Raw genomic sequence first — 25,385 nt, forward strand, 5'->3', positions numbered from 1 at the left:
CTTCAACCTACAAGGCTACATCGGACCTTCAGTCAGGTTTCCAGGTACAGAAAACGCACAAATGGGCCTGACCAATGGGATCAAGCAGCCCCCACGGAAGCAACCACCGTCCATAGCCGTGTATTCACACCCTTTGCCCTCGGAAAATGGAGTTTCGGACAAGACGCCCGGACATGGAGATGCATGAGTGTCCGATGCCTTGGAGGGTTAGACGATGTATAAGAACTGCGGGGGGGTAAGCTCCATCCAACATCACGGGCGAACCCTAGTTCCGTAACGCGCACCGACCACAGCTCATCCTCGTGCATCATCCTCGTGCGTTACACACAAACGTATACAGCGCTCTGCACTGCATATATTGCTATCTGGAAGAAAATCGTCCGTATCATTCCACCACAACTGTTAAGATCTCGTACTCACTCGCATCCTCTCTAGTCATTCTCCAGTCGATCGCACTGTTCATTAACTTTTGCCGAGATGTCCACTGCAGAGTTGTCACATTCAGTCTCGACTCCGGTGCCACTGCTCTCGCCGTCCATATCGTTCTACCCTTCGGGCCCACTAGTGCAGTTCCCCCCTCCGTTGCCCTCGCATCGCCTTCCATTGCGGGAGCGCTGCGGCTTCACGCAGAGTCTGAAGATCCAGACCAACTTCTCGCGCCAGCCGCGCTGTTCGCCCTGGTCACCTAAGGGCCACATCCAGCCTCATCGTAACAATGTTCCACGCAGGCGCAGGGTGAAAGCCAAGCACGTCGTGCTGAAGGACGATGACAGCCCTGTCGTCGAGGCTGAGCCTGTGGACCTTCCCTTGCCCGCAGGCGCGTACGACATTCCAGCCAGAACCGAGCAGAGGCATCTACAGGAGGTCATTCCAGGCCTCTTCCTAGCGTTCAAGCTATCGGATGAGGCCGAGGATGATGAGCATATGCGCAAGGAAGGATACACCCACATCATCGACATATGCTATGCACTTCCCGGCTGTGATGGCGGAGTTATCAAGCAGATGCATGAAGACCGTGTTCATCGTCTCCGCCTGACGTTGCCCGAATTGTCACGCCCCTCTTCCCAGAGTTCAGAGCGAGCGGGACTCGCTCTGAGCGACGCGCAGCTCCGCACGGCCCGCGACATGCTTGCACAGACACTCCCCTGGCGCAATGCAGTCGACGCCCCTGGCGAACTTTATGCAGCACCATCCGGCCCCCGTGTCCTCATTTCTACTCCTGCGCACAGGCCGACAGACGCCATGGCGGTAGTGGGCTGCTACCTCTCCTTCGCGTCGGGCAAGAGTGTGGAGACGTCCTTGCGATTCATCGACGATGAGCAGGACTTCCTTAGCATCTGGAAGGGAGAAGTCTCGGGTGATGAGGAAGCGCGAGTGGAGCATATTGCGCGCCTTTCGTCCTGGCTGTCGAATGTGAGACGGTGAACGGACACTGGTTGCAAGCGCCTGAAGTGCACGGAAGATATGGCATTGTATGATTATTGCGAATATAGCGACTTGTGTAACAGTTGTGTTGTTCCTCGGTATAATTTGTACAGTGATCGTTAATATGATACAAATGCAAGATATACCACGCGTGATATCTCAATTTCTCACCAGCATGCTTCATGAGAGGCCGAGTGTACGGCTCTGCTGGATGATCTCATGTGATGTCAATTCACGACCAGAACGGAGAAATGCTAACCGCAATTCCTGTTGGAATGTCAGCTGTGTTACCGTTGTGGGAGGCACAACATGCACTACCTCAGCACTGTGCTTATCAAACCTTGGATTGCAAGATATGTTTTGCAGTTTCTCCGCGTCTGCGCCATTCGTGAGGCGTTGTGGCGCATTCGACGTTGAAGGGGCCACAGCTATGAAGCGACACCGTCAATACACGCTGCATGCATCTGTAACCACTGCATACCAGATGGTTGAGAAACGTTCGCGAACTTCAAACCCTTCCGGTACGCTTTCAGCCGCAATTCCTGCACATCCAATTGGTACACGAATGCATAGATCAGTTTTATTGGTCAACGATGGGTGGGGGGAGGCGATCAGGTGTTTGGGAAGCCATAGCCTCTAGAATCATGGTGGGACGCACCTCAAACGAGAAGGAACTGAACTCAGGCTGGGCTGCAATGCTCTGGAAAACGCCTCCCAATGCATCCCCGGATATCCTGACAGGATGCCAAACTTGTACGTCCGGGATCCCGCTGCTGCTCGGCAGAGCAGATATTGAAACGTTTGCAGACGTCGCAGCACTTCCGGACGTCATACCAGAATCGCTCGACGACACGACCTCTGAATACGGTTCAAAGAGCGGCGGAAGCCCCATGGTTGCGCGGCGCGCAGGATCGGTTGGAACGGTCGGACATGGTGCTGGAGGCTTGCCTGTCGTCGTATAAGCTTTGATGTAGTCTGCTACGCGGCGTTCCTATGCACATTGCACAGCATGAAAAATGCCTCAAATGAGGTGTGAAGCAGACTACGGAGTAGCCACGCGTACCTCGAAGCTCTCCTCCTTTGGTCCTCGCATATTAGGAATGTTCATGTAAATTTCGCGAAACATCCGGGCCGAACTCATCGTGCGCAGAAGTTGCTATCGATGGAGTGAACGATAGCTAGCCTGATATCCACGGCGATGACTGGCGAACAAGAGAAATCAACTCACGGGCCAATGTACAAAGCCACTTTCCGGTTCATCAAACTTACGTCCGCATTTGGCAGGCCTTCAAGAACAGTCACATACTTCCAACAATTTTCCGCGTTCCATCGCGGTGGAAGATGTAATGAAAGCATTGGCGATGGTACATACATGACAAAGGCTATACGGGAAAGCATGCGGCGATGACCATAAACCTTACAAGAAATCTAACAGGAAAACTCAACACATATCAATAGTAAGCATATAGCGAACATGGAAAGATAACATGGCGTAGATGATGGACAATCCGGGTACACGACGAACAGCACCACAGTAAGCATCATGGATTCTAGGGATGGTAACTTCATGGCATGGGAGTAGAGAAAGTGGGGTTGAGCCTATGCGGCTGGGGACAATGCACAGAATGACCCTGCGATAAGTAGATGCAGCGAAAGATATGAAACCTGTACGGACGCTCGTACCATGCCGGATGTACGCAGGACTATTGAGGATGTACCTTAACAAGTCCGTGGTGATCGATGCCGCGAGTGAGAGGAGACGTGATGATGAAGCAGCGTTGGAAGGCTTGAGATATGCAACGAATAAAGATAGAGAATCCGTTCGATCATCGAATGAGCCGCCCGTAATCGAGCCGGCTCTCTCTTCGCGCTTCATGATTGTCCCTCTTGGGAAATGCGTTCCAAAACCTCAGAGTCTCATCCCCTGCACCGGTCACGATCGTCTCTCCATCCGAGCTCATGGCAAGGTACAGCACTCGGTGCGTGTGGCCCGTAAGCGAGGCAACCATATCCAGCGACGGATATTTCCAGATGCAGATCTGGTTCTGCGCGGTCGTCGACGAGAACCCGTGTGTGGACACCAATTCGTGCGATGTGAGAGACCAAGTGAGGTTGCAAACCTGAAATGAGCATCATATCAATGGATGTCCAGTAATTGACTACAACTGAGCGCATCGGGCTCACCTGGCTTCCGGTATCCAATTGATTCAACATCGCCCCATTGGCCACGTTCCAAAACCGAATGTGCTTGTCTGCAGTCCCTCCTCCGGTCGCTAGCACGCCCGTTATATGCGGGTCCCAGGCAAGCGCCTTTACAGCTGCAGTATGCTCGTGAAACTTATACAACGGAATCTCACCCGCGTCTTCTCCTGTGCTGCTTGCACTTCCGCTGGTACTACCGGTCCTTCCCGAGGCACCCGGCCGAGCTCGTTTGGATCCCCTGAGGTCCCAAATACAGACCTTATTGTCATTCCCTCCGCTTGCTAGCAACGAAGGTTGTGGCCCGCCGTCTCCGCTCCACCGCAAGCCACAAACCTCCTGCCTGTGGCCCTGGCATCGTTTGAATGGTTTGCTTATCGAATCACGGATATCGCGGTGATGGATCATCCGATCTCGCGAGCCGGAGGTAAGGACATGCGCGTTCCATGACAGCGCGCCTATTCGCTGGGTATGCGCTTGTTGATATGTGCGCTGAAGTTGAAGGGTATTTGCGTCGTATATTCTTAAGCGGCCAGCTAGCGTGCCGACAGCAAGTGTAGTACCCTGAGTGGAACGGTCAGATTATCGGACAGCAACAGACATTACAAAGCAAAACGAAATGCGTTTGCTGGTACGATATTATTGCCCATGAACCCACGAAACGGGCGTGCCTGCCACGCTACGCGAGCACGCGAGAGCCTGCAGTCAAGATCTGACAGCCTCAAGCTTGCAAATGGTGAAGCAAGAGATAACATCGACTTGTACGCTTGCGCCCCACAAAGTTATCAAGCATAATCAGGGATCGATGATACACACCTTTTGAACCCACGATACTGAACTGATTGTATCGCTCGAGTCTGACAAGTCACATAGTTTCGCCACTTGGGCTGTATGCGCTGTCCACAGATACACACACGACCCCAAACCCACCCCCAAGACGTTTGTACTCGACCAGTCCACGAGATTGAGATAGAAATCGTCTGCAAGTTCTGGCGCGTCGAGCACCCGATACGGCGTCTTGCAGACGCTGCGAAGCTGCCGACGAGGACTTTCGAGCAATTGACGGCTCTGCGCGCGCACGGGGCTTATGGAGTATGCCTCGTCTGTGGGCGCATCCAGACGACGCGTCGGAGTGGCGGGACCAGATCGTGACGGTGAGTTGTAGCTGAACAGCCGCTTTCGAGTCGGTGTGGATGGTATTGGAGTACTTATTGACGACCGGCTAGGCGAGGAAGATCTCCCTGAAGAAGGAGGAGTGACCTCTGAGTGTAGGACGGATGTGAATACAGCATTCGCCTGTTCCTTGAGCGCGTCGGACTCCGTAGGTATGATTCTGTTCTTAGATGGCGTGGACGGCGCTACGCCGTCCATTAAGTGATAAGAGGTCCGCATGTCTCCTGCATCTCTTGAGGGAACGAAACGGTCGCCATAGTCTCGTCCGCGAGGCGACTGTGGCCTCGCTGCGGCTTCACTGGTGGATGGTCGCGAGTCAAGGGACGGTCTGGATCCCGATGGGAGACCAAATATCGGGTTTACGCGAGGTCGAATCCTGCGATGGCCCTCTTCGTCAGCTTCATGGTGTGAAGCACGAAGCCGCTTCCCGAATGGCGAGTTCATTAGACCAGACATGATGGTCGCGTGTGTCGTGTTGATTCTGTCGGCTGTTGGGGGGAATAGGATGAATGAGGGTTGATACACAGCAAAGAATGGGTCTAAATCAGTCGAAACCTAGCATCGATGTGACAGAGAGAGTCGTGAAAGCAGAGACACGCAGCGCCGGTGGGTGAAGGTACGGAGAGAGCGCGGCAGCGTTTGTTGGCTGACTGGCCACGCCGCGACGCGTGTTACATAATCACTGTGGCGGCAAGTTGGATGGACACTGAGAGACCAGCCCTTGAATTGAGGAACCAGAATTTCCTCCTGGGGCAGGTGTTCAGAGTGTCGTCAACATCAATTAATCCTGCATGCAACGTGCAAGAGTGTGGGACGGTGGAAACGACGGCAGAGAGCAGGCCACCATTCGGCATTGTGCGTCAAGTCCAATCGGAGCCCGAAATGACCCTTGTTAGCTACCGCCACCTGCGCGCGTATCCTATGGAGCGAGGATGAACGTGAGTGTGGCCGCTTGTGCCTGCCATCCATCTCAGGTTTTATCTCTGACCTGCTCATCGGTACAGAACCTCCTTAGGACTCTAACCTCAAGTCAAGTCAAAGCAGTCCAATCTCATACCGATCTCAAGTTACTGCTAAGCGCCGTCAAGGAGAGCCGCGTGAGTACGCTTCATCCATGCTGTGGCTTGTCGATGTTAAGTCGCTATAGCGTCAATCGCACGATGCTGCCAAGCTTTCAGATGCATTTTACGACTCCCTGGAAGGTCTTCTACATGACCTCCGCATGGTGACCATGGTGCGCGGCCTCCCCATGCGCGTCCGAGGTGTGAACCAACTGACGTGATCTAGGACAACAGGGACGCGGAGGCGTTTCTGAAACCAGTGTCCAAGACTGACGTCCCGGACTACTATGACGGTAAGTACCCAATTTCGCCCTGCCCTACTTCGTTCGTTGAGATCAATTCAGTCATCGCGAACCCGATGGATCTCCAAACCATGCTCAGGAAAGTCAAGCAGAAGCAGTACAAGTCCAAGAAGGAGTTTAAAGACGACCTCGATCTCATATGGTCCAATTGCTTCATGTACAATGCGACAGAGGTGCGTGGCCTGCCCGATTGTCATGATGTCGCCACCTGATACCTGTCTCCAGAATCATCCCCTGCGTATGTGCGCCACACGGCTGAAAGCCAAGGCAGAGAAGTTGCTGCAGAACATCACGGACTGGAAGGAACGTGCCGATCCTGCCATACCAGCGGATATCTCGCTTCCTGGTCCTAGCCCGAAGACGAATGGCATGTCAATGAATGGTTTCGGACGATATCACTCACCCACTGTGATGAAGTCACCGAGTCCAGGGAAGGCAGTTCCTATACCTCCAGGAGCGAAGAGAGTCAATCGGGACGTGTCTTTCCCTGAATCTCCTGCAATAGTCCGCACACCTCGTGACATGGTGACCTTCGCGCAGCTGGATCGGCGGCTCGACGAGCTCCTTAATGCTCCTGCAACAGCGGAAGAAGTAAAGGCCGAACAAGACAGTTTGAAGGAACAATTGCTCGAATACATCGTAGCCCCTGCCGACGACCAAGAAGGGACGCAAGATATCTTTTTGGATGGCGATGTTGGCATGAAACGCAAGCTGTATGTATGTAGCAGTCGCAGCGCTGTGGCGTTGTTGACGCATGCAATTTCAGGAATGGCACTCTCGACAGCGGGCCTCGGAAACGGATGCGGATGCATTCTCCTTCGGAAAGGCACCTGGTCGAACTATGGTGGGATGCAGTTCAGTCCGAACAATTGCTAGGTAACGGTCTACCTGTTCTGGCTTATCCCTCCTCGGAGAGGCCGATCAGCTCCACTCATGCCAACGCTATCGACGATCCTCCACGGGAAGGACAGTCGATTCCCCTGCGTAAGAAGAGAAAGGCCGGACGCACAAAAAACACGCTATTACACCATATAAATAACAACATCCGCACTCTGCGGAGGGTGCGGACTACACACGCGAAGTTCGCTGCTCTCAGCCAAAGTAATGAGGATGGAGCAGCGCCTGCCATGCCAGCCGAACTTCCTTCGGATGATGTGGAAGACGTTCTTGATGAGCGGCCCTGGAGGCCTACGGGTACAGGCATAGAGGTCGGAGCAGAAAATGCTGACGATTGCCTGCATTGGATGGACAGCAAGGTTCTGGAGCACGCAGGTTTCCAAGGTTGGTCATCCAAATATGCTACCGTTGATCACTTATTCCGTCATCGCAGGAACATCGAAAGTTGCTCTCGACGTGCTAGCTAGTGTAACATCCGAGTACCTCCTCAACGTAGGTCGGACAATCCGATTTTTATGCGATAAATACGCGCAGAAGATGACACCGGAGGTGCGTGCGATGCTTCGTGGCAATCACAGACCCCTCAAAAGAAACAACAGGAAATCATTCTTCACACGTTGTTTGAGAGCGGGACCACGCGTATATACGAATTGGAACGCTATATCAAAGATGATGTCGTTCGATACGGCGGAAGGCTGGCTGAGCTTGAGAAGAAGCTCGCAAACGCCTATCGTGAAGCGGTACGTGCGATTCTCATGGTTGCTATGGATTTGGATGAAGCTGACCTTCGATTGCCCAATAGACCAGCGAGGAAGCGTGGGATGATGAAGTCCTCTTCCATAACGTCGACGACGAGGAAGAAGAAGGGCAATTTGTCATGTACATTTTGTCACGCTTTCATTCGCTTGCCAGTTCTGATTGAACATCGCAGGGGCAATTTTGCCGAATCATTTGGAGAGGATTTCCTCGGTCTTCGAGAACTTGGCATCGCAGCCGAGTTCGGCTTGCAGAGCCTCACAATTCCGAAGAAGTTGCTCAAGGGCAAAGGCAAGCAAGGCCTTGCTCAAGGACCCTCGGCGTACGTGCGGTTCAATCACATGCCCGTTCTGATGTGCTGACACTGCTGATTCAGCGCTAAGCCATCCGAGCCTCCTCCCACGTTCCCTCCGCCTCCGCCTTTCGTGCCACTGGACTCTACTATGGTGGATCATCAGATCGGTCTTCTCAGGCCATTCTACCAAGAACGCCTATCATCTCTGTCCGCCCCTCCTTCTGCCGCGCCTCGTGCGACTGGTTTGCACCCGCCAGACGTCCTGCTCCCACCCGATAGCGTGATTCATCCGACCGCTATACCGCCATCGATACCCCCAAGTGCTGAAGGAGAAGTGATGCCCTTGGTCCTGCCTGATGATGCGCCTAGTGCTTCTCACACGAAGATCGGACCGCTGGGCCAAATTATGAAGGGCGCCCCTTCGGCTGCCGCGGCGAAGAAGAAGCCCAAAGGGAAGGCACCTGCAGCCCCTACGACTATCTTTACCGGTCCTTCTGAAGGAGATGGCTTCCAAGGATTCATTGACGCCAGTCCTGTGATCGTCTCTGATGCACAGAAGAAGAGCAAGACTCCGACGTCCTCGTCTCCAAAGAAGAAAGCGGGGAAAGGCCCTGATAGCTTCCCACCTGTGGTGCTCGCCAGCGCTTGAGGGCTGTTCCTGTCTGCTCTTTCCTGCGCCTGCGCCATCGTTGGTATGCATGACTGTTATTGTATCATTATCTATGGGACTCTAGGTATACTCTGGAAAGTATCATTTATTTGTAGCGTTATTCTGGACTTGTATATTGTGACCCCCTGCAGGTCTTTCAGCTAGGCTGGGTCTTTGCGATGACGTTGCCTGCTACTGTGAATGGTTACCCATGGGAGTCATGTCCAACGTGGTCGCTTATCGGACTTCCGTTCCACGCGCATTCCCGTGTAAAATTATTACGCAGGACTCTGCCTCGCGCGACTGAATTACGACTTCGGGCTCACACTATCTGCAAATGATTCAACGAACACATCGCAGCGTGACGGTGGTCCACTTTGCACGGCGCAGGTAATGTGAGCTTCACCTGCATATTTTCTCCAGTGTACTAAGCGCCTTCTCGGCCAGAAGCTGGAGCAATGTCCGTTATACCATAAGGAGAATGCCGCTCATATTGCGACCAGCTGGACATGTGAGCTGGATGCAAAAACAACACACTAGGTGGATTCTAAATTGGCATAGTAGTGGGTATTTTACCCATACTCAGTCAACCTCCTGATCTCAGTCGTTACGATCTTCTCAAGTTATCCGTGAGTGGCTTCTATATCTTGCCCTTTGGTGCCTAAGCCTGCTTTTCAATGGAGCGTTTTTTTCGCATGCCGATCAATGGTTATGCCCGGCGGCAACGCACGCGACAGCACTGCGCAATCAATGCCGAGTGTGTTTATGGCCAATTGACGCAGGATCATGGTGACCGCAGACTTAGAGCTGGCCGTTACGGCATCAATACCATCTGTACAGTGTGATCCAGACACCCGCTTATCCACTTCTCAATGAAACTATTTACCTTATCATGGGATGATCCGCACGAAGCGCACTAGCATGGGAACTTTATAAGCGGCAGCTCCATTAGCATTGCGGTCCGCGGCTCGTCTTCAGGCGTCGTATCAAGCCATGGACTTCCTCTTTTCCGTCTTAGCGGCAACTCTCCTGAGCCTCACCTACGCAATTGTCCGCTCGTTTAGAAGGAGGGCGGTGGGGGACCTGCCAGGTCCGAAGCCGGAATCATTCCTGATGGGTGCGTTAGAATCTAGAATCGTCCCGCCTTCATTCGCAGCCTGATTTGAGATCATAAGGCAATCTTGACGATATACACCGAAATCAGGCTGGAGAGGCAGATTTCCGGTGGCAGGAGCAATATGGAGGCATTGCTCGCATTAAGGCACCGTTCGGCGTATGCATCGTATGATGTGCTCTTTGGATGGCTCTGATACAGGCGATATGATATCAGGAAGATATGCTGTGGATTTCGGATCCGAGAGCGCTACAGTACATCTACCAAACTTCAGGCTACAGCTTTCCCAAGCAACCGGAACGTCGTGCACTTTCTCGACTACTAGGTGACCATGGACTGACCTGGGCAGATGGTTGCTATGAACTTATTCTCGTCATATCATTAGCTGACCTTGTCGTAGGAGACACTCACAAGCGCCAGAGGAAGGTGATGCTGCCTGCATTCGGATCGCCTGAGTCAAAGGCTCTTCTCCCGGTATTTCAACAGTACGCGGAACGAGTGGGTGAACACACCGTGGAGTGGCTGTAGAGTTATTCATTGGTCGCGATCTACTTTGCTAGGTGATGCTGAAGTGGAAAGACGTTCTGGATGATTGCCCAGATCACACTGCTGTCGTTAACATCATTAAGGACATTGCACCCGCGACACTGGATGCCATAGGACAAGGTAAGATTTTACGTTTAAAGTCTTGAACATTCTGTTGAGGAACACCGTCGCAGCCGCATTCGATTACAAACTGGGATGTATGGATGATACAGAGAGCGAATTGGCTCGCGGTTTCCGAAATTTGATGTAAGCTCTTGATCCAACTTATAGTGCGTCACTTATTGACACAACGCATTCAGTGCAGACGTCCTGTGCCGCCCGTCAAAGATGAAGGTTTTCTGCACAAGTATGGCCCGTTTTATCCCCATGCGATTAAGCGAGATATTATATGATCACCTTCCCGGAAAGGGCCTCGACAAGGCTCGCGAAAACAAGCAGGCCGCACACAACGTAGCGCATCAGCTACTGGAAATGAAGTCGGATGCGCTGTTGCTTGGCAAGGGCAATCGTGATATCATGAGCATCCTAGGTACGTCTTGCTTCATTCTGTCGCTACAGATGGTCGTCGACTGTGTATTTTTGCAGTGAAAGCGAATGCCTCCGAAAACGAGAAAACCAGGCTTACTCATGAAGAGATGATATCACAAATGAGGTGCGTACGGGGCATCCGCAAAACGAGTTGTCTTCACGAGTTCTGGCGTAGAACAATTCTTCTCGCTGGACAAGAGACTACATCCAACACTCTCAGCTTTGGTCTGTACGAACTGGCCAAGCATCCGCATTACCAGGCTCGCCTTCGCGCAGAAATCAGAGAGACAGAGCGGTCCATCCGCGAACGTGGGGATGCTACGTTCTCCCCTTCGGATTTGGACAGCATGCCATATCTCCAGGCTGTCGTGAGAGAGATCCTACGATTTGATCCGGTCGTTCCACACAACTTTAGGATGGCGGCAAAAGACGACGTTCTCCCGCTCTCGAAACCTATCCGAACGCTCTCTGGCAGAGTGGTTGGAGAAGTTCCCATTCCTAAGGGCATTCGGCTTGTGCTGAGCATTGCTGCTTACAATCGGTGTGTCGACATCATGTGCACTCCTCGTCCATGTGTTCGCTAATTAAATATATCAACAGAGATAAGGAGGTCTGGGGAGCAGATGCTCACACCTTCAATCCGGAGCGATTATTGGACTTTAGTGGCAAGCGAGGACCCACCGTTGGCGTGTTCGCAAACATGTGCGTCGTTGCGCCTCCCCTTGTGCAGCGTGATTGAGTGAGTGCTGCGGCATATTATAGACTGACGTTCTCTGGCGGCATCAGAGCGTGCATAGGCTGGCGATTCGCGTACGTCTTATAGGCTTACTATCGAAGCTGAGGCTGAGGCTGAAAGCACGAAATACCTCTAGTGTTTATGAATTGCAATCGTTCCTCGTTCACCTCATTTCCAACTTCGAATTTTCACTGACGGAAGAGGTGAAGCACTTGCGAAGAGAAAATGCATTGGTGATGATTCCCACCCTGGAGGGCGAAGAAGGCAAAGGCCCACAGCTGCCACTGAACGTTTCACTAGCGCCAAGAGACTGAGGATCGTCATGCGTCTTTCGTTGGGACAAATTGTACGTACAGACAGGAGCGATACCTTGCAACTTACATAAAAGACATATCCTTTCCTCGTTATGAATTTCTTACAATGAGCGGTGATGCGCCCCGATATATGCGGACCCATATCGCAGGCCTAGTGATCGTCGATCCCGATAAATTAGGAAGTTCTGTAAACGTCGCGCCACCAATGAATATTCGACAAGCAACATTGAATACGTGGTTAAGGATGTCCGATAAGGTTAGCATAGTACGTCCTATTTCTATAAGCAGAGGAATGATCAATGGAGTGCCACACAAGATCGCCAATACAAATTTACAATGGCACGAGAATCAGAAATGATTGCAAAATAGCGAAGATATCGGTCGACCCATAAGAATGGGACTTTCTGAAGGTTCCAAGTGGTCGCGCACGCGGTCCGTGAATCAGACATTACAGTCCGGTTGCGGGAGCTGCTCATTCACCACACTAGCAAATCACACAGTCGGCTTCTGGGCGGCTCAGTCGAGCTTCCAGTCTCGCCAGGAGACAACCGTTGTTGTCGTAACACGGACTACGACTGAGTTACACATATTGCTTGGTGAGCAACCGCGAGGCAGGATTGGCAAGAAATATAACTCACTGTGATTGCATGCTGTCCAATAACGGGCATCCCATCAAGGAAACGCCGAGGAAACTACTTTGCATGTCCGGGATCAGCTGTGACGATGATCCTGTCTTAAGGCGTATCCAATTCGTTTGACTCCCCTGCGACCCCATCCTTCTCCCCATCAGAGGACGAGGCCGCCGCGAGGCAGGCGACCCTACAGGCTCATACAAGTCATCGAAAATGAGGCGAGAGTCGATCCATGTCGCCTTGCCGTGCTCAAGCATCGATAAGGTAATAACCCATGTTCCTGCTGTCGCGGCGGGGCGCACTCGTGCGTTTTCCGTGCCTGCAACCATGAATTTCAGGGACCATATTCTGCCTGTCAATATTTTGTCCCGTCACACATCTGACAAAACGCCACATGGTCCAGATCTGCTCACCTCGGGCAATGAACTGCAAGTCAACGTGCTTCAGTACCTTGAGCCGCTTTTGGAACATGGGGATACGGAAGTAGACGGCGAATCTGCCCTCATCCCCGGGAAGCTCATCTACCTCAATCTCATCTGAGGGAGGTACCGCTCCTAGGAGCATTCGTTCTGGCCCCGAGAGGGGGTAGAACGCAGGCATCCGCCTAATGCGCTGGAAGAGGGCCTGATCGCTGTTCAGCAAGCAAGCTAGGCGGATTTCCGACATTGTAGCACTGCTGAGCGGTGCCGCAGCGTTCATCAGGGCGCTGAGGAGGTCAGATGATGATGATCTAGGTGCGCTTCGGAGCACCGCCCAATAGAGCGGTGTGTGGCCCTCCGCGGACTGCTCCTGGAGTAGGGAGGATAGGGATAGGTTGTAGGAACGACACGCCTCGAAACATCCTTTGAGAATGATATCCGCAGAATTCCACCTCTCGGGCTGTCTCACGAGTTCGTGGACAAAGCCTGAGACAAGCGCCTTCGCCTGGTCCATAGTACATGTGGGCCGAGAGGGCATTAATGAAGCCTCCTTCGGAGTGCGTTTTCCATTACGATCTGCGCATTTGCAGGACCTCGGGATCACAGGCTCGGCATTTTGAGGGCCGAAATCAGTCTTTATAATGTTGGAATGAGTATCCATGGGTTCTACCCTAGGAAGCAATGACCTTGGCTCATCACCGACGTCGCGCTCCACTGGCGTCGATGCATCGAAAGATTCTGAGTGGCCGAGCAACATGTCTATTGTATGTGTGGAATGTGGGAGTCCCGCCCTCGAGGAAGTGCTGCCCGAAGGACTGCTATGAGCCGCGGCGTCGTACAGATGCGCAGCATCAAAGGTTACGTCCAAGGAATCGTACGCAGGAGGAAGGTCTACAGGCTCTACGCTTGAGACATCGCAACCTTCTGCACGAGGAGAGATAGCCTTCTTGCTGGGGAGTACGTCGATGATCATGACGGCCTGATGTGCGGAGCTCTTCGAGGACTCGGTGGGATGAGTGGAGACACGCTACTTAGCCGCACGATGTGGAACAGACCACACGATGATATATGCAAGCGCAGGGAGAGAACGGCCGATGCGTGCCCGTCCTCACGCCTGTCATCGTGATGTAAATGCATTGAAGCCATCGGTTCTTTGAGGTGAAGGCTGTGTTCGACTTCACGCGCTATCAGCCGAATGCGATGCGGCGTCTTTCCTGATTGACTTCGTCTTTCGCTGTATTTACTCATACAGGCCAGTACTCACCGCACAAATCGTGCGGATTTGGTGGGGGAAGATGACATTTGATGAAGTGCTGCGCAGCCTCTTGATCTATCGAATAATATATCTCCGTGGCTTGAGATCGCAGTCATGTTTCATGGCGACCAACTGCGACACCAGTAGCCTAACAAACATTGCTACTGCTGAAAAAGCGGCCTTGAGTCTATCTAGAGTGTGCGGAGATCCAACAATCCCAGAGGACATGAGCGCAGTTGTCCCAGAAATACTACACACTGCGCTTTGCTTCTTCGTAACTGTACATTCACGCGCCAGTACTACGAGAGCGGCTGAGCTGGGATCGAATCGTGTCCATATAGGCTCCAGTCTTCGTAGGGCGGCGGAGCCGCATCTCTAGTCGAGCTCGAAGAGCCCCTTCGGAGTCAAAAAACGAGTTATCACTGCAAAGAAGTACATGTCTCGTCGGTCTGATCATGGTTAGATTGACTGATCGCACGCACCTATGCTTCAAGATCTCCTTCAAGGGCGCGACGATGTAGTCTGCCGTCTCTCGGGACTCATCATCGATAGATGTCAGCTGCAAGTTACCGGAAGTCTTCAAGCGCACTGTCATGGCAGTCTTCATTCGTGCTCCTGCGTGTCCGAGCAGTACGGACTGCTGCATATCCATACGCCTGCTGATGATAAGTCGCGAATCGACATAGGTAGGTGGACTGCGGCTGAGCAGCGTTATAGCTACGACCCAGGTGCCGGGGAACGCAACGTCTTCCGTAAATGCGATCGACGGATCAGCGACAACGAACTGTACAGACCACATGCGCCCTAGTTGGGAAACTTGATTTATACAACATGCTTGCTATGACCAGAAAGAGAACGCACCTCGGGCGATGAACTCCAAGTTGATGTTCTTGCAGATTTGCATACGCTTTTGAAACATTGGTATGCGAAACGACGCAACAAAGCCGCAATCATCGTGGCTGGATGCAAGGCTGTCTATAGTTATCTCATCCGAGGTGACGGATGTCCCCAGCAATAATCTATCTGTGTCTGGTAGAGGTGCGAATCTCGGCATATGGCGCAGCTGCTGGAAAAGCAGATCATTGGCGCTATGTAGGCATGCTAGGCGCATCTCCGAGCGTGCCTGCTCGGTGAGCGGGTCGGCGAGTTTCAAAAACGCGTCAAAAAGCTCTTTGCTAGCCGCGACGGCTTCGGCAGACTGTGGTCGTTTGAGGATGACTACTGCCCAGTATATCGCGGAATGGTCGGTGATCAAAGGTTGTTGTAGGATGGAAGACAGGGAAAGTCCTTGATGACGGCACGCCACAGAACATTTATCGAGAATGGAAGTTGTGAAGCCGTCCATCTCTGGATCGTTGAGCATGTCCCGAAGACATTCGAGCACGATCTCTTGCAACTCCCGTGCACGACGAGCGCGGCCAAAGTCGAACCAGCTCGCACCTGCGCTTCTCTTGTATGGCAGGAATTTCTGAATGGAAAGCGTCGCTGCGGCCGCTTTCGATTGATACGCATCCTTTCCCTCTACCACCCGTGCGTGTGGCCTGGCGTTTTCGAGGGTATCGTACGCGGGGGGCGCTTCTTCTAGATTGGGCAGAACGAACACCCACGTCTGTTCATCAGATTCCGCGTCCTCCATGATATTGAATGATGCAGGCGATTAATCCAGACTAAGCGCGAGATGGTGACGGTACTGATCAAGAAAAGGTCGACCACTGCATCGCATCCGGCTGCATCGCAACTTCGTACACAACGCCATGTGCTTCAGCATTGACTCGTGGACACCAGGTGGCACGGATTTCGCCAAGGATAAGTCTTGAGGGTGTCAATAATAGTGGTAGCTGAATTGCTGAGAGCGTTTCATGAGTCCGTACTGTCACCAGAAGATATTTCCAGTTGGCGCGAGCTCTCGCATCCGTTTCGTAAGAAACGTTGTCCGAGGAAAGCAGTCGGAGGAACCGCTCTGAGTCATAAAAGCCGAAGAGAAGCCACGCCACATTTGTGTCCCGGCAGACGATGAGGCCTCATCATTATTGCTTGTCTCCGAGGAAGGTCCGTCGACAATTCTTCTTATGACCAGAATGAGTCGCCGACGGAACGATTGCGGAAGCGGAAGATGAAGCACAAGATTGACTGTGATTGCTGATTGCTGATTGCTGAAGAGGGGAGATGATATATCAGTAGCGCGTGTATCCTCTTGCTGGAAGCTCATAACTACTAATCTGACAATGTCCTATCGAATCCTCGTTGGCTCATACACCAATGAAATATACACGTTGACATTCGATCCCACTTCACCATCGCTGACGCTCGTCTCGACTCTCACTGTCGGCCACCATCCATCATGGATCACTCCCCACCCTACGGACGGATCCCTCGTATTCGCAGGACTAGAGCAACCAGATGGTAAAGTCGTCGTAGTCAAGTATGAGGCAGATGGACAAGGGACGCTTATTGGTGAGGTTCCAAGCGGAGGGGCAGACCCATGCACGCTGCTCGCAGTCGGGACTGAACTGCTCATCGGAAATGTATGTTCCCACCCATTGCCGATCACACACGATTTACATTGAAGTCTCATAGTACTCTAGTGGCACATTCACGACCATACCTCTTATCCCCGAGCCGCCGCATCTGCAGGCGTCGAAGAGCAAGACTGTCACGTTCATAGGCTCCGGTCCGAACAAAGAACGGCAGCAGACATCGCATCCGCATCAGGTCGTATTTCATGCGTCCCATGCGGAGTTGCTCATCCCCGACCTAGGCGCAGACCTCACGCGACGGTTCACCAAGAACTCCGACGGCGGGTGGAATCCCTCTGGTAACGTGAGCTTCAAAGCTGGAAGCGGGCCCCGGCACGTCGCCCTCTACAGTAGGTGCCCGCACCGCAAACGCTTCAAAGGTTGCTGAGTACTATTCCAGATGGCGTCATGTACACCGTGCTGGAGCTGACCAACGAGGTCACTGCACACATCTTCCCTCCCGTCCCCGCAGAGCCCACACTGGTCGCATGTCTGTCGACGATGCGCAATGTCGAGCCGAACATGTTCGCAGCAGAGATTCTCGTCTTGCACCCTACCGAGAAATTCTCCACACCGTATCTGTACGTGTCTAACCGCGACGACTCATCGCCCAAGAACGACGTCATCTCCGTCTTCTCGCTTGCGAACCCGCAGAAACCCGAGCGTGTGGCGGAGGTTCGCTCGGGGCTGCGCCATCTGCGAGGTATGGCGTTCGGCGGCCCCGACGATCGATGGCTCATTGCTGGTGGTGTGCATGGAGGCGGAGTGAAGGTCCTCGAGAGGGTCGATGGAGGCAAGGGACTCAAGGAGATTGCATCCGTGGAGCTGGAAGCTCCGACCTCTTTCCTGTGGATGTGAATGTATTTTGATGAAAACACGGCACCCGTTTATATTCGGACGAAGATGCTCGTGCCTCTCGGGTACATGCCGCGTCCGCTAGCGTCCCAGGATGCATTGGAAGCAGGTCATCTGACAGGAGGTACGTTCGCAGGTCGATGTTAGCGTGTGATAGGCATGGATGAGGGCGCGAGGAAACCTGGAACGTGAAGAATGTTCAGCGCAAGTCTATCGGGAACTTTACAGACTATCTTTAGCATCTCACAGGTGAGGTCACAATGCATAGCATGTCATCATGAAGCAGATGACATCCGATTATATCGCAAGGCACCACATCTTGTGGAGGACGTTTCATCGCTCACTGGCGTAGCTTCAGATAAACTCGATATCCACCTGATGCAAGTCTAAGTCTAAGTATGTTCTGTCTTTTGTGTCCTTCGGCACATCAGAGAGCTGGTAGAAATGCCACGCCAGAGGCCCGAGTCGGAGAACGATAAGGTATAGAGCACGACCGTCGGGCAAGGCGGTCACTGGAGCCGCGGAGAAGCTGAATGGTGCTGTTGACCATGCATGAAACGTTCTTCATAATGATGTTAAACTGTTTTCTTTCACAGCTTGCTCGACCAGTAATGGGCCACAGCTGGCAGTGCACGATATTAATGCTCCTGCGCGCCACATGGCACGTGCTCGGCGCTGTGGCGCGCCTAAGTTCGAGAGACAAACTCACTTGGGTGAAGAGGCGCCGGGCGCCGGTTCCAAATAACAAAGAGGCCCGTCGCACTGGGCATGCGCAAATGCCATTCATATTACACCGTCGAATGCTGCCATTATCTCGTCTACTGAACTGGCAAACACTATGGGTCCCTTTGCTCTGACCATACATGAATCACTGCACCACGAATCGCTCATGAACCACAAGACCAACACTGGTTCAGGGGGTTGGATGCGAATGCTATCGAATGCAAGGTTCAAACGACCGCTGTCGAAGAAGAGATGTTGCCAGTCGGGGCTGCCCCAGCGATGACAAGAGGATTGGCCCCCATCATAGAAGGTGAATTCTCGTCCCTGATATTTCCCCTTTGCAGCGACTCTGAGTTGGGTACCTTTGATGGTGGGAGAGCAAAAGGCAAGGTGTTGCTGAATGTGAGTCAGATATGCGAGGATAATGGTGTCAGCGGTGATCATGTTCATGATGATTGTGGACGTCCACTCACCCCCAGGAGCAATTAGTCCATGTGCAGTTGCAACTGAAACAAGCGATGCAAAATCAAGCCTGCGCACCAGATCTTTCAACGGCATGTCTATAATAATGCATTCCAATTCACTGCACAGAGCAGGTAAGTCACAATGATGAACACTGGCGAATAAGTTGCTAGTTCTTTCTGTGCGTCAAAGCTAAGGCTCCAACTATTTATACTATTTACACTCCTGAGGTGTAAATAAATAGTATATAGTAAATAGTTATCTATATGTCATATAAACAGTTTATATAAAGTTTATATAGTTTTTTCGGTCTCATCTTTTGATGGACTTTTACTCAACTGTGAGCAGCCTGTGTGATTGTTGAGGCCTTGAAGGACCTGTTTGCATCAGCAAGCACATGACAGTAAGCAGAAAACAAACATTCAATGTCAACACTTGCACCAGAAATGACAAGGAAATCTTATGTTATATAAGAAATGACAAGAAACTCATGTTCTAAGCCTATATGATAATCAACTGTCAGTGGTGGCTTCTGTCAAACACTATGACTTTCAATTGGCTCACTGTTGTGCTGTCAAATCTAGCAATTGTGCACTCAATAGCCCTATATCATCATAATACTATATATACATCTATTTACTACATACAGGCCCACACTGCAGACATGATGGCATTTGCAACTATGGTGTATGCTGAGTTAGTCTTTTGCCTTTGTAAGTGATATTTGCAATGGTGTCATTTTGTATCTCAGATTGTGAAAATGCAATAGGATATTCAGTGATCACAGATTGGTTATGAACTTTTTGAGATATGCAAGCATCGTGCATATTTAAACAATATGTCAAAATTTAGCACTGTGAAATTTGAGTCACAAATTATATATATTAGATGACATTTGCAAGTGCAGCAGATGAAGATGCAAAGGGTAAATTCAGTCAAGGAGGCCTATATTCAACATCAGAATTAATACATCTTACACCTCATGCCAGACTGAATCAACGGTGTTGCATGTGTTTATGTAAATTTCTGCTATGGAATGTTGAATGTAGCCTCCTTGACTGAATCTACCCTTTGCATCTTCATCTGCTGCACTTGCAAACGTCATCTAATATATATAATTTGTGACTCAAATTTCACAGTGCTAAATTTTGACATATTGTTTAAATATGCACGATGCTTGCATATCTCAAAAAGTTCATAACCAATCTGTGATCACTGAATATCCTATTGCATTTTCACAATCTGAGATACAAAATGACACCATTGCAAATATCACTTACAAAGGCAAAAGACTAACTCAGCATACGCCATAGTTGCAAATGCCATCATGTCTGCAGTGCCAACTGTAAATAAACAGATATAGTAAACAGTTAAAACTATGTAACATAGTAAATAGATAGAAATGTTGGAGCCTTAGTCAAAGCTGTCCGCTTACAACTGAAAAATGATCCAACAGATGCCAGTCCATTGTACAGATCCCTTCTGAACTCACTTCGTGCAAACCATCATGTACAAAGTCGAACACTGCAACAGCAGACATATAAGCCAAACTACATCGATGCCCGAACAATAGACTCCAAACCGATCACCATACGTTTTTGATGGTCTCTTCCTATATGATGCATTCGAGCGAGATCGGTCAAACTGTGCAACGGAAGTACGTGAGCAAAGAACAATAAAGGCAGTGGCAGGCACGTCAAGCATGATCAATGAAACGTTCGAGGATCACATGGAATCAAGGGAACTCACAGGTTGTGTACCTCTGAATGTCACTGACAAGTGACGAGACAGCAGGACAGGCAATCCGTATCGAGGCAAAAATCCATGTATATCATTCGTCGAGCATATGCATGACCTATGAATACTATCTCCAACTGGAGGAGAGCAGTAACCAATTGAGCGATGTGACCATGCACACTCTAAGACATCTCCTGAATGTGCAACCGGCAGCCGAGGCATAAAGAAACAGAGCACGTCGAATAAGAACACGTTAGTAGCGAGAAGCGCTGTAAACGAACGTCAAAATCAGAGCATAGACCATTTAATAAATGCCAACTACTCACCATGCACCGCCGTGAGGAAGTACATAATCAAGCGACATGAGCATATACTGTATAAAGCAATGAGTACACGCTAACAGTGAGAAGCACTGCAAATCAACGTCGAAATCATTACAGACTACTCACCATGCACTGCCGCAGCCCGCGAGGAGGTACGTAGAAAACGCCATCGAGCGACGTGAGTGGATAGAAAGCAAGAAAGCTCAACAGGGGCAGCACGATGACGAGGAGGGGCGAACATTACATAAACTACTTCCTAAAAGGTGTCGAACTGCAGCGACGATTATTATGTAAGCCATTCGCATCCACATTCTGTCAATAACCAAATTACTTTGTTATTTGGAATAGTTTTGCTGGCATTGAACTAGTACTGTTTGCTATGAGCTTCTGCTTGGAGAATTCCTTTAAATCATGTCCACACGTATGTCACTAATCATGTCACCACTGGCTGCTAAGAGCGCTAATGTATATTCTCTGGATAGAATGTTCACACAATCAGCTTACTAATAAGGAATCAGGCACGATTCAGACTTTGACGGATCAGAAGATTCTTTCTGTGCAACTGCAGATCATAAAGATGCTCGACGGCCCCAAGTTTCATTGCAAATACTGCAAGAAACAGATACAATGCATGCTAAGCCAACATTGCGAATTAGACCTGCATATTCTTGATATGATCACCCTGTGGTTGACCACTGGGCAGCCTGGAGACGACACCGCCATTGCATTCGACAAGAATGCCACTATAACTCTCGTGCTAGCAAAAAAACTGCTGCCCCACCCACGAGGACAACGACATGGTGCGAAAACTCATCGATGCCGTGGCGGGAGCGAGCAACATCGCCGATATTATCCCGGCCGTCATCGCACGTTGCTATGTCAAGATGCAGAGGTGCATCAATAAACTGCATGAACAGATCTCCAAACTCATCATCGTATTGGAAGCGATTGTGGTGCAGTCTCTGAACAAGGGGGAAATTTCCTCATGGATGGGCTGATAGGAGAAAAATTTCTATTCAAAGCACGGCCTCTCAGTGAGGGGGACCGCAACATCATCGTGGAAATTAAGCATGGAAGCATGATCCAACTGGACTCCGAGGTAGCCCCTTTATTATCACAGAAGTTTGTGACTCTTGCCGAAAAGTCCAGCCGATTACTACATACAACCGTTCTCCTACCTAGACACTTTCCTGGCAGGGAACAGCAGTTTGAGGTGGATAAATTGCGAAGGTGTGTCCGCGGTGTGTCCACTTACGTGAAGGTTGCACAGATACTGCTCAAGAAAGCATGCCTCTATTTTTCCGACAGACAAATTCATTACCGATGGGTTGACAATTCATTCTCCAATTCCGGAGAGGGTGTCCATGACATCTCAGAAGCTTATGCGCGGCAGTCAATACAAGATTTACACAGGATAACATTCCTGACGTCCTCGTACCGTACGTAAACCCAGAAGCACTAGTCAAATTGCGCACTGCTCTTCATGCAGAACTCCACCTCATCCTCGACATTGATGGAGCGTCTCCTCCAGACCAGCAATCGAAGCCACGGGCTAAAGCTCAAGCTATCAGGCTTAGCAAGGCAACATGCCTTTGCTGCCCTCGATGAATAGATGCCTACAACGAGAGCTTCAAGACTCGATGGGTCGTACAGTGCAGATTCGGAAGGTATGACCCAACATGGGCATATCCAGGTCATTCACAAGATTACCTTCCAAAGAATGCACTCAATCGTATAACAGTGGATTGTCAAGTGTACTACTCGACTTACTTGCATATCCTGCACATGGCTGAGTATTGGAGGAAGAATCCTGCTGAATGAGGAGATGGTGCTAGTGGCTTCTGGTGTAATTGTCCATTGGAAGATTTCTAGTCGCGTAACCAGACATCATAGTTGGTGTCGTGCAGGGGTACCTCAGACAGGCAGGTTGGAGAGATAGTGCCACCACAGCCACGCACACAGTCCACGGTGACCATCTGACTCTCGGGGGCACTGGCGATGGCCCAAAGGTGAAGTACGACGAGGTGAAGGATGCTAATCATGACTTTGCGATGAGGCAGTGGCATGAGTCAGAGAGAACGGAAACTCTTAAGGTCCTCGATGCAGAGATCATTGTTCAGGTGCTGTGGTCGTGAGTAAGCTCATTCAGCAGTGGGAGTCCTTTTTGATAATTGATTTTCTCATGATGTTCTTCCTATGGACTCTTCTGTGGTTATTGAGCATGGGTCCTTAATGCTCTCTGAGGCAGCTTATCTGCACAAAGTTCACGCCATGAAAGACCTTATACTGATCTGTCACCAAATGGGCATCGGACGGCGATCAGAGAACCGCTGCAGTTTGCCTGGCACTCCACCCAGGCACCATCTTGTCTGATTGAACTTTATCCTCATCATGCTGCTATGGGGAGGTGCTCCTAAATTTGACATCGGGATTTCTCTCGTTGTAGTTACATGAGAATGTGCTATTCAATCAGCCATTTACCAGACGACATGCTCAGATATTCTGCGTAACATCAGGAAAATTCCAACTTTACCTTTTTCCTCACATTGTCACCTTTTTCGAGGATTAAGAAGAGAAAATGTCAAAAAAGCATGAGGATCTCCTGAAATTGCGCCTTTTTCCCACCTTATGAGAGCTTTTTACTCAAAAAGGAGCGGAAAGGTATGAGGGACTGCACTGGACAAAATGATTTAAATTTTGAACTAGCGGAGAAAATTTGGAGTGAGCCAACAAATTTTTCAAAGTGCGCAAAATTTGCCATGTGGGGCTTCGAAATTGCCACATGGACCTCCCGAAATGGGTAGGCCACAAAGTTTCCACGTGGATAGCTACCACTGTCACCATCATCCATCACACATCGTTCACTGCTACCACTGCCACCATCGCCATCACTGTCCTCGTCCTTGCTGCCCTCTGCCCTAGACACATGTGCTGCCCTCCATCCTCACTGCCATGGGCATGATGTCTATCCATCTGCACCTCACCATTGCTGCTGTCCAGAAAGAAATGTCACAGTATGACAGATCCAGGATCCTTTATGCTTGTCTTCAGCAGTGTCATGCAGCACTTCATCTTCCTCATTTGTAGACTCTAGAGGCAGGTGTGAAGCAAGAAACCCACCCCCACACTCTCATGGTGCCTGGCTTAGAGTACTTACTTATACTATAACTGTCACGGCAACACCGGACAAGAGATCAAAAAGACTAAAAAGGGACAGTCATGTGGAACGTGCTGCCCTGATCCTCCTGATCTCAAGGAATCCCCCTGAACCCTATGTGGCGCAAGAGCCTGAGACTTACTAGTTGAGGTGGCTGATGCAGGAAAGGGTGAGAGATATATGATAGAGCTGGTAAGCTCAGTAGGATGCTACGGTAGTAGACGAGGAGAAACAATCTGAAGTTTCGTCCTCTACATGGCTGGTCTTATATACACATACAGTGGGCTATCTTACCTAAGCTACCTATCTACGGGTATAAGCTAATGGCTGTACATGAAACAATAGGATGTCCGGAAGTAGAACAATAAGTGGGAAGATCGATGATTGCCGCAGTAATGCGTGTGCACATTGTGCCTATCTTGGTTTTCCCTTTTGTTCTCTGGTGTGAACATCGTGCCTATCTAAGCTTCTGGCTAAACTAATAGGAAGCGGAAGGCAGATGCATAATAATAGTCCTTGTTCCCTTTGTTCCCAAATGGGTGCCTCTATTGTATCCTGGAATAGACAGGTCCGACCGTATCATCCGCGGGTCTGGACCATAACATGTGATGTGGACTATCACCTGATTTCTACGTGTCACGTCTGTGGCTGAGTGGTGTGAGATATTGGTGAAACACGTGATCTGTGGTGTGAGAAAAGTCACATGCAGACTTTGTGGCGAAAGTCTGTGACACTACCCCCCTTTCAAGGCTCATTGTCCCGAGGAGCCAAAACCTTTATTACCCCTTCTAGTTGCTCGCAACGGTTGGTAGCTTCAGGAGGGAAGCCCTTCGGCGTAATACTCGAAGATTATTTAGGCTATTCTATCTCCTGGCTTGACCAAAAATATGAAATCTGTTGTGTTGATCAGTACGACCTTGAGTTCTCCAGTGTAATCTGGATCAACGACTCCTGCGCCCACGTCAATTCCTCATGCAGCCAGTCCACTGCATGGAGCTATTCGTGTATAGGTATGTTTGGGAGGTTCAATTGCGACTCCCGTTCCTACCACAGCTCGTGGATGTGGGGGAATTTCATGTGTTTCTGCTGCATAAATATCCCATCCTGCTGCTTCATGTGAGGATTTTTTCGGTGATTTGGTGAGATCTGTTATCTTATGATATAGGAAGAACTCGTCCGGGTGGTCAGACATGTTGATTCTGTGAGTGGATATCGGTGCAACTTCGTATGAGGATAGTTCGAAGCATTTCCCACCAAAAGTGATAACCCTGATTGGTGCTTTGGCTGCATCTGGGTGTTGCTGGTGGAATT

General features: G+C 50.5%; 10 protein-coding genes across 10 annotated transcripts; 6 read left to right on the top strand and 4 right to left on the bottom strand.

The window, feature by feature from the left end:
- The first annotated feature begins 289 nt into the window (after positions 1-289).
- On the top strand, positions 290-1,554 carry LAESUDRAFT_731176 (uncharacterized protein). The gene is made up of 2 exons (XM_040909988.1): positions 290-365; positions 421-1,554. The coding sequence occupies exon 2, from the start codon at positions 478-480 to the stop codon at positions 1,423-1,425; it is 948 nt and encodes a 315-aa protein (XP_040759209.1). The 5' UTR covers positions 290-365; positions 421-477; the 3' UTR covers positions 1,426-1,554.
- Positions 1,555-1,605: 51 nt separating this feature from the next.
- On the bottom strand, positions 1,606-2,566 carry LAESUDRAFT_763726 (uncharacterized protein; the record flags this gene model as incomplete). The annotated part of the gene is made up of 5 exons (XM_040913323.1): positions 1,606-1,692; positions 1,744-1,853; positions 1,907-1,967; positions 2,084-2,416; positions 2,489-2,566. 5 exons carry the CDS (start codon positions 2,564-2,566, stop codon positions 1,606-1,608), a joined length of 669 nt encoding a protein of 222 aa, XP_040759210.1.
- A 685-nt stretch (positions 2,567-3,251) lies between these two features.
- LAESUDRAFT_739150 (WD40 repeat-like protein) lies at positions 3,252-5,253 on the bottom strand (the record flags this gene model as incomplete). The annotated part of the gene is made up of 3 exons (XM_040910977.1): positions 3,252-3,545; positions 3,610-4,188; positions 4,441-5,253. The coding sequence occupies 3 exons, from the start codon at positions 5,251-5,253 to the stop codon at positions 3,252-3,254; spliced, it is 1,686 nt and encodes a 561-aa protein (XP_040759211.1).
- A 435-nt stretch (positions 5,254-5,688) lies between these two features.
- On the top strand, positions 5,689-8,926 carry LAESUDRAFT_478191 (uncharacterized protein). The gene is made up of 12 exons (XM_040902624.1): positions 5,689-5,735; positions 5,802-5,894; positions 5,945-6,031; positions 6,085-6,151; positions 6,203-6,333; positions 6,386-6,873; positions 6,927-7,441; positions 7,491-7,606; positions 7,657-7,797; positions 7,860-7,936; positions 7,989-8,135; positions 8,190-8,926. The coding sequence occupies exons 1-12, from the start codon at positions 5,730-5,732 to the stop codon at positions 8,755-8,757; spliced, it is 2,436 nt and encodes an 811-aa protein (XP_040759212.1). The 5' UTR covers positions 5,689-5,729; the 3' UTR covers positions 8,758-8,926.
- On the top strand, positions 8,927-9,650 carry LAESUDRAFT_478385 (uncharacterized protein). The gene is made up of 3 exons (XM_040902625.1): positions 8,927-9,147; positions 9,208-9,320; positions 9,381-9,650. Exons 1-3 carry the CDS (start codon positions 9,095-9,097, stop codon positions 9,548-9,550), a joined length of 336 nt encoding a protein of 111 aa, XP_040759213.1. The 5' UTR covers positions 8,927-9,094; the 3' UTR covers positions 9,551-9,650.
- On the top strand, positions 9,322-12,263 carry LAESUDRAFT_797516 (cytochrome P450). Its single transcript, XM_040913982.1, has 12 exons — positions 9,322-9,874; positions 9,933-10,030; positions 10,088-10,223; positions 10,272-10,369; positions 10,432-10,537; positions 10,591-10,663; positions 10,717-10,946; positions 11,003-11,069; positions 11,121-11,486; positions 11,546-11,647; positions 11,690-11,755; positions 11,818-12,263. Exons 1-12 carry the CDS (start codon positions 9,751-9,753, stop codon positions 11,993-11,995), a joined length of 1,644 nt encoding a protein of 547 aa, XP_040759214.1. The 5' UTR covers positions 9,322-9,750; the 3' UTR covers positions 11,996-12,263.
- Positions 12,264-12,479: 216 nt separating this feature from the next.
- Positions 12,480-13,560, bottom strand: LAESUDRAFT_663965 (uncharacterized protein; the record flags this gene model as incomplete). Its single annotated transcript, XM_040905091.1, has 3 exons — positions 12,480-12,570; positions 12,634-12,979; positions 13,041-13,560. The coding sequence occupies 3 exons, from the start codon at positions 13,558-13,560 to the stop codon at positions 12,480-12,482; spliced, it is 957 nt and encodes a 318-aa protein (XP_040759215.1).
- A 1,027-nt stretch (positions 13,561-14,587) lies between these two features.
- Positions 14,588-15,937, bottom strand: LAESUDRAFT_763731 (uncharacterized protein; the record flags this gene model as incomplete). The annotated part of the gene is made up of 3 exons (XM_040913324.1): positions 14,588-14,723; positions 14,784-15,105; positions 15,163-15,937. 3 exons carry the CDS (start codon positions 15,935-15,937, stop codon positions 14,588-14,590), a joined length of 1,233 nt encoding a protein of 410 aa, XP_040759216.1.
- Positions 15,938-16,344: 407 nt separating this feature from the next.
- LAESUDRAFT_731181 (3-carboxy-cis,cis-mucoante lactonizing enzyme) lies at positions 16,345-18,004 on the top strand. Its single transcript, XM_040909989.1, has 3 exons — positions 16,345-16,826; positions 16,879-17,167; positions 17,218-18,004. Exons 1-3 carry the CDS (start codon positions 16,527-16,529, stop codon positions 17,673-17,675), a joined length of 1,047 nt encoding a protein of 348 aa, XP_040759217.1. The 5' UTR covers positions 16,345-16,526; the 3' UTR covers positions 17,676-18,004.
- A 3,376-nt stretch (positions 18,005-21,380) lies between these two features.
- On the top strand, positions 21,381-23,052 carry LAESUDRAFT_717484 (uncharacterized protein; the record flags this gene model as incomplete). Its single annotated transcript, XM_040907342.1, has 5 exons — positions 21,381-21,717; positions 21,877-22,147; positions 22,226-22,356; positions 22,571-22,584; positions 22,825-23,052. The coding sequence occupies 5 exons, from the start codon at positions 21,381-21,383 to the stop codon at positions 23,050-23,052; spliced, it is 981 nt and encodes a 326-aa protein (XP_040759218.1).
- Positions 23,053-25,385: the final 2,333 nt, after the last annotated feature.

The sequence above is a fragment of the Laetiporus sulphureus genome (genome assembly GCF_001632365.1).
Source record: "Laetiporus sulphureus 93-53 unplaced genomic scaffold LAESUscaffold_60, whole genome shotgun sequence".
NCBI classification, from domain to species: Eukaryota; Fungi; Basidiomycota; class Agaricomycetes; order Polyporales; family Laetiporaceae; genus Laetiporus; species Laetiporus sulphureus.